This window comes from Diadema setosum, chromosome 20 (assembly GCF_964275005.1).
Source record: "Diadema setosum chromosome 20, eeDiaSeto1, whole genome shotgun sequence".
Classification (NCBI taxonomy): domain Eukaryota; kingdom Metazoa; phylum Echinodermata; class Echinoidea; order Diadematoida; family Diadematidae; genus Diadema; species Diadema setosum.
In genome coordinates this window covers 17,343,412-17,353,838 of record NC_092704.1, presented here as the reverse complement: position 1 = coordinate 17,353,838, position 10,427 = coordinate 17,343,412, and the positions used below count along the sequence as shown (strand labels likewise).

The following is a 10,427-nucleotide window of genomic DNA, read 5'->3' as shown; positions in this document are numbered from 1 at the left end:
AAGCAAGTACTTATATGAAGGGAGACTCTGGAGGAGGGACAAAATCTGTGTCATAAGTGAGAGAAAAACAGACTTAGAAGAGCGAGAGTGGAATAAGAGGGAGAAGAAATGACCTGAACTGGAGGTGGAAGATGGAGAAAAGCAATTTCATGACGAGAGACAGTACACGAAAGAGACAGCTTACTCAAAACCCGTGTACCAAGAAAACGTGAGGATATAAAGCACGCACTCTGCTGAAAAGTGGGAGATGTGCTCGGGAAAGACATCGATAGCGCATGCGCATCATGAATCACATTTCGCTTTCCTTGCACGCTTATTAGTCAGAGCAGGGCAGGGCAACGTGACGTCACTCAGCTCTGGCAACAACAGTCGTCAAATGCTTGCGATGCGGCGCCTTTCGGGCAGATGTAATCCTGTAGTCCACGACGGCAGCTGTACGCCACTGAGCGCATGTCTTAAACTGTATTGTGGGTTGCATCTGCGTCTCCAAATCAAATGATTATACCTCGTAATCAACAATTTGGACATCATCCGCATCACCGATATAAATGTGACTAGCAATTGACATCTAGAAGTGATTATATGTTGCTGTGTTCTACCCTCTCTGGTGGGATTTTATCTCCACTGCACGCCGAGGTATCAGCTGTCTGCGGCTGCAGTTGCAGTAAACTTCGCTACCCACTAAGCATACGCATTTCTCCAGCCAACATGGGGACTGTACTGTCAATCTCACCGAAGCCTCACAGGGGTGACTACGGTGGTTATTCAGACACAACAACGCTCAGTGTGGGCAATCTTAATGAACTTTATTTGAATAACAGCAAAAATGTTGCCAGTACCAAGGAAAATATACATCTCGTTGGTGAGCGACCCATGCGCAAACACAACTCCGCCCTGTTTATCAGCGCATTAGGTCTTAAAATGTTCAGCGTTTCCAAGAAAAAGACCGCTAGTACTGGGGTAAGTACCACCTCACTAGACTCTAACTTCAATAGCAGTAAGCAGTCACTCACGGGATCAGATAAAGCGAATAACAATGTGCTTAAGCCTAAAAATCACTCTAACCATAATGCGAACAATGCCATGTATCGACAGTACTCGGAGAGTGTGGCAATTCTCACACCACAGAAAAAGGACTCGAAAACACTGGACTCAAGCATAAAAAAGTCGTTTTCGTGCTTCAACCTCAATTCGCACTGTCCTTCTACGCAGAATGGACATCACGCAGCACACAAGCAACATAGTAAGATCAGCAACGTGTCAGGCTCAACAGCCACTACCACCACCTCAACAAATGGACTCACTGGCTTCAGAAAGAGTTCGAGCCACGGAATTCGCTCCTCTGGAGTGCAGACAAACCCGAAAAAGATCTTGCAATGTTCGACTAGTGAGCTCCTGAAATGTCTCGGCAACTTCCTGTGCCGACGATGTCCCTACCTGAAGAGCTTTGATGCAAATGACGCGATCATGTGGCTCCGAGCTGTGGATCGGTCGTTGCTCATCCAAGGATGGCAGGACATCAATTTCCTCAACCCCGCCAACGTTGTTTTCGTCTATATGCTCGTACGTGATCTCCTTGGTGGCGACATCGTTGTTAAGAGTGAGTCAGAGCTGCAGGCAATGGTACTTACTTGCCTCTACCTATCCTATAGCTACATGGGGAATGAGATCAGTTATCCATTGAAACCCTTCCTGGTCGAGGACGACAAAGACAAGTTTTGGTCAAGGTGCATCAAGATCATCAATAGCTGCAGTTCTAAAATGCTGAGGATAAACCAAAATTCTAACTACTTCACGGACGTCCTTGCGGATCTTAAGTCTTTTGCCAGGAGTTGAACACATGACCATGACCCCAATGACAGCATAATTATGGACCTTTCTACGCTGAAACTGCATGTGCAACGTATCCATACCTAAAAACTGTGGATGAATTATACGGACGTGGTACTAGATACTTTGTTTCATATGTCATTCGCTTTCCTTTGTTTATGTTTTTGACAGTGATTTCTTCGAGTGTATTTCATGACTAAAATGTAAGAAAGTTTTTATGTGTATATTGTGCAGGTTTTTGATCGTTCTCTGTATATACGAGAAGATTTTACTTGTGTATTTAAAACAACATTGAGAGGCATATGACCCACTGTGTTTGTTATCACTGCACTTAATCGTCGGGAAAGCAATGCCTCTGGCAATTTCGCATGAAAAAGAAATGTCTTTGCTAGGAAATAATATGCCAAACATTAATGCAAAATTTCATTCCCGGAGCTAACACGAGATGAATGCTGCCTCTTGTCCGAGAAATCGAATACGTGTACTGCCGCTGATCCGGTAAACAGATGCTGGAATGTAAAACCCTTTGCCATCTCGTCTTCTCTCTCTCTCTCTCTCTCTCTCTCTCTCTCGTGGTCTGTCACTATTTTTCTATTCACGTCATATCTTGAGAATTTCTCTCTTGTGAAGCATAGCTCAATCTTACTTTGTTGTTGATCAATACCGAATCCTTTTCGATTGGATTATATCTTTCATCCTGTCACCATTAGGTCCGAGTGAGCATAAGTAGGTTAAGTGAAGAACGAACTTGAAACTGGGGCAAAAAAAAAAAACGTAATTCCGCATTGTGCTATGAAATATTTGACGCCATTGGTCCGGCTGTAGGTATAGTCAGTTAAGAATTACTTCTAACGGGACGCAATGCTTAACTGCTTGACTGATGCATTCCTCAATACGCTGTGAATATTTCGCAACTGCAATGTGTGAATATGTGGTGATAAATGTTTCCGTTGTGTACATATATATAATATTTATGTTTTTACACCAAAGAACAACGAAATATTTTTTGTAATGATTTGCTCACGTTTTTACGGTAGTTTGTTTTATTTCTCGCTTGCTGCTTTGTTTTCTTTTGTTTTTCGTTTGATGCTTTGTTTTTCTCTATGGCTATGTTGATGGGTAGATATATTTTCAAACAATTTAGATATCTCTTCCCGTCAAAATATATTTGCAATTCTGTTTTGTGCAATTACAATGATATTACGTTCCCTTATTTCCTACTGTTCATTAGTACAGCACATAACTGTGACTTAGATCAATCTAATCACTATCAGACATGTGACATAATCATATGTATGAACTAAGATAGTGTGTGTTATGTGAAATATGGAAACGTACTGAATAATCTGACTTAAACAAGGGACTACTTGCAATGTCCTACCTGCTCGTGTGCAATATAACATCTTGTTGTTGTTTTGGGGTTTTTTTTTACGGCTTGTTGATTATGGTTATTTGGATTATAGTCGGATCTGACTTTAAAGGAAAAGAAGCCATATGTACAGTTTGATTTTTTTTTTTTCACATTTAGACCTTTTTAAGACATTAAATCTGAAGATATTAAAACAACTCTGTTCAAAATAAATTGGCTTTATCTGCATTGAAAAAAAAAATGATATCTGTATCTTACATCTCTTCTCTCATCAGCGACATCTTGTCGCGCATACAAGGCGTTCATACACAGTGAGAGTGTCCACTAATTATTCGTTGCGGGTGTGCCTGCATGAAACTCAACCGGATTGTCATACAAGACGTATGGCTTCTGTATAAGTGGATTCGCCTAATGGCCTTGTATACAGTGTATCGGGTACTATGTGCTGTAAACTCCCAGCCAGAGCTTATTAGCATTATTGACCTGGCAAACCTCTCTCGTTCTCAACTGCCAATCTGCTTCGCATCCATTAGAAGCCCGGTAGCTATAGCAACGGGCTTTCATCATCGCATAATCTCATTATGCTCTGTGGTTATAGCTGTCTCGGCAGAAGGGTCGGCAATGAAATTGCGTAAATAATTTACAGTTCTCTTTCGTGTGGGACAGAACATGCACTAATTACCACCGATACATTATCTCGTTCTAAATCATTCAACGGACTACATCCTAACAAAAGCTGAAACGCCGAGTACAAACTGGACGTTGTTGTTATTGGTTCTTCACGTGCTGCATGCAATTGCCATCTTTGCTTGATCATTTTGAGGTATGGTTCAAGTTTAAACACAGATTAGTTGTCTGTTTGATTCAATTACACGCGAGGTATTTTAACTTGAATTGAGACAGATAACTGAATTGAAACAAAACTCGTAATAGCATGCGTCAAAATAATTTAGCACACATCCGGGTAGTAGCCGCCGAATGGTTGTCAAGCGTAAAAAGAAATTCAAGGATTGTGTGTCACCCCGCGTTTTCACGAATTGTTGCCCTCGCCTGTTGACTCGAAATGGAGGTAAAAACAAAAGTTCATAAGGCTGCAACGCGCAGTGTGTGTATCTAATAACGAGGTCATGCATTATCACTTAATAGAGCTGTGCCCGCGGATATGATGGTAATATCATCACTCGATCACACCACCGGAATTGTGTGCCGGATAATCACTACTCTTGAGCTGCTATCGCTTCCTTCAGGTCACTGACTATGCTATACAATCAGATTGCTATACAATCAGATTGCTCTTCTCTCTTTTTACGGTGGTACAATGGCACAGAAACATTTTTTTCCCAGGTAGCGCAATGAAACTATCTATTATAGTCAAACTAGACTTTACGCATGTTTGACTACTTTTTTTAAGTGTGAAGTAATTATGTACTTAAGGCCAGTTCTTGGTCAATGTCTAGGCTACGTTCTAAAACCTAAAATATAAATGATGTACACATCAGAGACACACGTTTGTGTACCGAATATCAAACACTCTCAGATAGAGGGATATGTCTTGAACGGATTTCCACTTACATGTGGTTCATATCTCTTCGCATAACTAGTACTTGATATCATTCTAGTGTAATTCCTTTGTTCCTTTAGCTGAGAATCACTCTCTGATTAATCGAATGCACAGATGTATCTTGAAGGAAAGTATTCTGTAATGAATGTTTGTGTATAAAGCCCCAACAAAGATGATTCATAGAATCTTTGTTCCAGAATTTCCGTACGTTGTTGATGTTAGAAGTACTGCGAATCTATATAGTACTGGTTACTGTTTGTGAATCAGTCTCCCATATGTTATGTCAGCAATGTGTTACTGCTTGAAATATGATTATTGAACAGATCTTTATAAATGTGTGTGACGTAAAAACAACAAAACAAAATGAATAAAAAGCCTTGTATAAGGGCATATAAATTATTCGAGAAATATGACTGAATTACTAGATTTGTTGAGAATGCATGGACATGATATACAGTATATGGGAATGCAATGTGTCTTGAGAGTAGGTGTGCGAGTGCGCGAGTGCATCATTCATGCACGTATCAACTCTTGACTGCATATATTGTTATTTCCAAACCTAATAAGAGCGTGGACGCGAGAAATCTCTTACACACACTTCCACATTATCATTAATATGCATCTACGCTATCACATAAAAACGTACACATGCCGACACATCCGTATTCATTCGTCTCTCTGATTAATTTGAGGCCAGAATGTGATTCTGCCTTTTACCAATATAATTTTTAATTGATCTACTTGAACACCAGATAATCAAATCAAGTATTCATTTTTTTTTTTTTGGTCAAGTGAACGGTTCTGTTTTTCGTAAGTGGACAAATTATACTTGGATGACACCATAAATAAAACATGGAGAAATTAGGAGAATGTATCTCATGGTCGGATATCCGGATATTTTTCGGCTGCTAGAGTGAAAACAAACCTACGACAAGCGGTTGTTGTTTTTTTAAAACGGAATAATCTACTCTTCTTCCGCAATTGGTTCGAAATTTCATTAAACTGTCAGATATTGTACATTTAACATTTATAATAGCCACAAGAAATGTTACGAACAAATTACGGTAAAGAAATATAGAGCGAGGATTCTGAACGCCGACGCCGCCGTGTCATCTGTATTCAATTCAATTCAATTCAGTTGATTTGAAACCAAAAAAACCAACCGTTTATCTAGGATTACATAAATTTTTGTAATATAAAATACAGGAATTACATACGAATGATTTTTCAGGGCCCCTTCAGAAGCCAGGCTTGTGAGTGGGGCCCTATACAAAATACAATTAAACATAACGTATAGACAATGAGATAAGCTGGACTTCATGAAAAATGAGACCATAAACACATGAAAAAACATACACACACACACACACACACACACATCCACATAACACAGAACACACACAAGACTTCATTTGTAAGCTCGCCAACCTGGCTTAAATAGTTCAATTCAAATTTTTAAATAGGTAATTTTTACATTGAACCTTGAACCCAGAGAATATTGTACTGATCCTTATAAAAACTGGCAGTTGGTTCCACTATTCAATACAAGTAGATTCGTACACTGCATGCTTGCATGCGTACACTGCTTTCAAACCAATTCAAACTCAAGCTCTGCAGTTGTACTGTACAGCCAGCCGTAAGAGGCGAGGCGTTTTTTTTTTTTCACTCCAGCTATACCGGAAGTGACGTCCGATCATGAAAATAGCGACTTAATTATAGCCAGTGCCAAACAAAAAAAAAATGACAAGCGCTTTTAGAATTAGGTTTTAGACAAGCACAAGAATCCGGACATAAAAACATATCATGTCTACAAAATGATGCAGAAATGTACATACATTTTCTAAACATTCGTGGGCCCTATATGCGGTATGTGTGAATTAAACTTCATAATCTGCAATGCTTGGATTGTATTGTCTGGATTATGATATGTGTAATGATACAGTTCTGGATAAGTTCGGTGGTTGAAGTATGATCGGATCTGTAACGTGCCTGCATGATATTTTTAACTTAGGCTACAGTTGTCATAAGGCAACGAAATCGAAACAAGCCACTTTCGACGAACTTTATTCATTAATTAAAGGAATCCTCCGGATGATTTTCAGACTTTTACATTTGAACAACTATAAATTAGTTATACCGAGTACAGAGTTTCAGAATTCATAGTGATTGGGTTCAGGAATACGAATATTTTCAAAATTTACAACAAATTGCAATGAACAAGGCTGATGACATGGCAGCCTCACCATAAGAATGCATGAGTTGGGGCTCGAGGAAGCAGAACAAAAGAAGATGGCATGCATTCATTCTACACAGGTAAACTTGTTAAGTAAGTGGTATTGTAATGGAATTACACTGCTACATTTCTGAAATTATGTGAGGCTCATATGTCATCAACACTGTTCAGTGTAATTTGTTTAAGATTTTTTTTTCGGAGTATCTTTTCTCTGCTCAAGGACCACAATGATTTCCACAAATCTATACATGGAGCTGTCGATTACTACATGATGTGAAATTATGAAAATCGTCTGGAATGCATCTTTAACGTCCCCTCATCATTTAGCAATGTAATTGATACGAAGTTCTCAGTGAATGTGACTATTTCCTTTGAATGCCTAAAATTACGTTTGAGAGCCGGTAGTTTCCTAGGAGCGAAGTACATTGTATAAACAATTGTCATCATACAATGCAAGCTATGAGTCATGTAATGCGCAACCGGGATGATTGTTGCAATGGTGTCGTGTGTTGTTACCATACATTGGCGAAATCAAAACAAGATCAGTTTCGAAGTCATCTCTTTGGAAGTTGAAACACTACGCATCATCACACAATTAAGCTGTCAGTGACGAGACATCAGAAAATGGAATGTACTGTATATGATGACTGGTTAAAATTTGGTAAAATCTCTCTCATGACAATGGAAATGAGTTTGTTGTTTCATGGTTTAAATTGAACCAACAGATGTAAGGGCGTATAAATGCGCAAATGGGATAAGTGTTTTGTAATAAAAAAGGCCAGTGTATCTTGATAAAGTCCTGAATATCTAATTCAGGCACCTAAGATATTACATCAACATCATAGTATTGATAAAAGGGATACACTGATATAGTGAAAAACAATCAACATACTTCCTTCTTTTGGCACATCATTCTTTTGTGGTGGCAACAATAGGTAAATTTAGCCTGAAATTTAGCTTTATAGAATCACATTTCCGTATGAATATGGATGTACAATGTTGAAGAGGAGATTGACGAGCGAATGCTAGCAAGATCAAATGTTGAGCATGTGGATGATGAAGGAAAATGACAGGGTCAAATGGAGGTGGAGCTGCAGGGAGAAGGCCGTGAAAAAAGAGAAAGAGATATACAGAGAAAAGGTTACTGTGTGTGTTTTAATTGGTGGCTTCTTGTCATTTATTGATATCAAATAATTTGATTAGGGAAAACTTGAAAATATATCGTGTTCGTCGTTTAAATCAATTTCTTATGTATTTCTTATGTAGAAACACAGAATATTGCTATTATATTTCGGAGACTGTTTTTGATAAAAGGAAACGTTTTTATAGGGGAAATACTTTTGTTTATAATGCTGCTGTTGGAACCAGCTTTTACATGTGTTTAGCATGCATATTATGCACAGACAATATTCGCACACAGATCCGATTGGATATATAGCACAAATACAAGCACTTATCTGCACATACACATATAAAACAACAAAACAACTTCCCTTTATACCCTTTGGAAGTGACATTCACGAAATATCAATGTATATGTTTATAAATAATTATGTATGTAAATATTTTTCCTCTTATTTCCTCAGCTCCATCGAATACAATCTCTACATATGACGGCGGTCAATGTTGGCTTGTTTTCTCCCTGAAGTGTTGTTTCTCGTCTGCAATATCGTTAATTTGCTGTATGTCAGATTTCATTAAAAAAGAATTGATAATTTCTTCTGTGATTGGCATCTTCTACTCTCGTAAAATACTTGTTATCTATGTGATATTTACCCTAGAGAAAAAATACAAAAAATAAACCTTAGACAAAAGCAAAGACACAAACAATTTTATATAGCGTGAATTGTTCATTCGTTGATTGTCTCACTGTATGCTCTCTCTAGAGTCTTTTAATACTTTTTTGGGGGTTTTGTGAATGCTACTTGCTGTTAAAGTTATGCCAGTAGCATTTCATGACAAAATGATGTATTAAGGCTGTTGACTATTTCAAACAAAACGTCACTTCAGATAAATATATATATCTGCTGTTAACTAGACAGGTAATATTTTGTGATTTTGTTATGTTTAGATCCAGCATCTCTGCGGAGCTAGGACATTCCCTCGAAATCCAAATAACGTATCAATGAACACATAATTTCAATTGTCATCAAGAATTGTGCCTGCTGTACATGGAGCCTCCGTGATAAAACAATGAACCGCTGCTTCTTCTTTTTTTTTCCACACTACTCTAAGATTGATAACAGTAGTAAATCAAACGAAGTTCATGCAACTTGTACTTACACGATTATATGAAATACCGTCCCTGCAAATGGGAACACGTCCGAAAAATGTCGACTTAGCGCAGTCTATACTGTGTGCGTTTATGGCGTCGCATACTTCCCTTTAAGATCGAGTAGAGCTGTAGACAGAGATGACAGTCAAGAGCAGATAGCATTGTCGATACCATTTTTGATTGATGGCGCATTGCCCATTGGCTCATCAAAGGGACACATCATGGTTCTTAAAAGTGCAATATTGAAGGTGATTTGATTTGTGACTCCCTCTACCTCTAAATGGCTTCATTAGTTTTGTTATCATTTGATAATACAGTAATGAAGAGGAACATACCAATATATTTATGATATGTTTTGCAATCTCCATCCATCTTTTTCCTGTAAGACTTCAATTCATATTCATTTATGATTATCATTAGCTTTGTGCAGATTTAGACATACGTGAAGGGGTGTGGGGTAGAAAACCTGTGAGTCATGGTAATTTGTTTATGGTTTATGGTTTTTTTTTTTCCCCTGGCAGCCCCTTTGTTATGTCACATTCTACTTTTCCACTTCTGTTTTGTTAATGTTTTGATATCCTATTTCATTGGTTCCTTTTTTTACGCTGAATTGAAATTTGTTTGTGTCTTTCTGTGTAGAAACAATGTCTGGAGTACCAAATAAACAACAACAATAATAATAATAATAATAATAATAATAATAATAATAATAATAATAATAATAATAATAATAATAATAATAACAATAATAATAATAATGATAATAATACTAATAATAATGTACTGCCTACATCTTTCGTCACGACAAACTTGCTCATATTTTTTTTTAGATAATTAATGTATGGCACACTACAGGAACTTTATGGCTATGTGAATAAAAACATCTTGACGATCTGCTTACTTATCGGACTTCCCAAATCAGCTGAACAAAGTTGGGATTACACAAGTAAAGATGTAATCTCCGCCTTAAGCAGACCATTGTGTTACCGACTGAATAAAAAAAAAAAAGGAACTAACCCTCTTTGTTTATAGCCATCACATAACTCTGACAACAGTAACTTTAATTTCAGCGTCAAAATGTGGAAATGCCACTTGATATTTTTCGTACTGTTGTTTGTACATGTAGGTAAACTTACCATCATAAATAGTCTTTGTAGCC

At 37.7% G+C, this 10,427-nt stretch overlaps 1 protein-coding gene across 1 annotated transcript; it reads left to right on the top strand.

Annotated features, from left to right (window-relative positions):
• The first annotated feature begins 482 nt into the window (after nt 1-482).
• LOC140243813 (uncharacterized) lies at nt 483-2,133 on the top strand. Its single transcript, XM_072323481.1, has one exon. The coding sequence runs from the start codon at nt 583-585 to the stop codon at nt 1,834-1,836; it is 1,254 nt and encodes a 417-aa protein (XP_072179582.1). The 5' UTR covers nt 483-582; the 3' UTR covers nt 1,837-2,133.
• Nucleotides 2,134-10,427: the final 8,294 nt, after the last annotated feature.

Bases quoted from the DNA above. Each gene is read 5' to 3' on its own strand.
- LOC140243813 (XM_072323481.1), top strand. From the start codon at position 583: ATGTTGCTGTGTTCTACCCTCTCTGGTGGGATTTTATCTCCACTGCAC.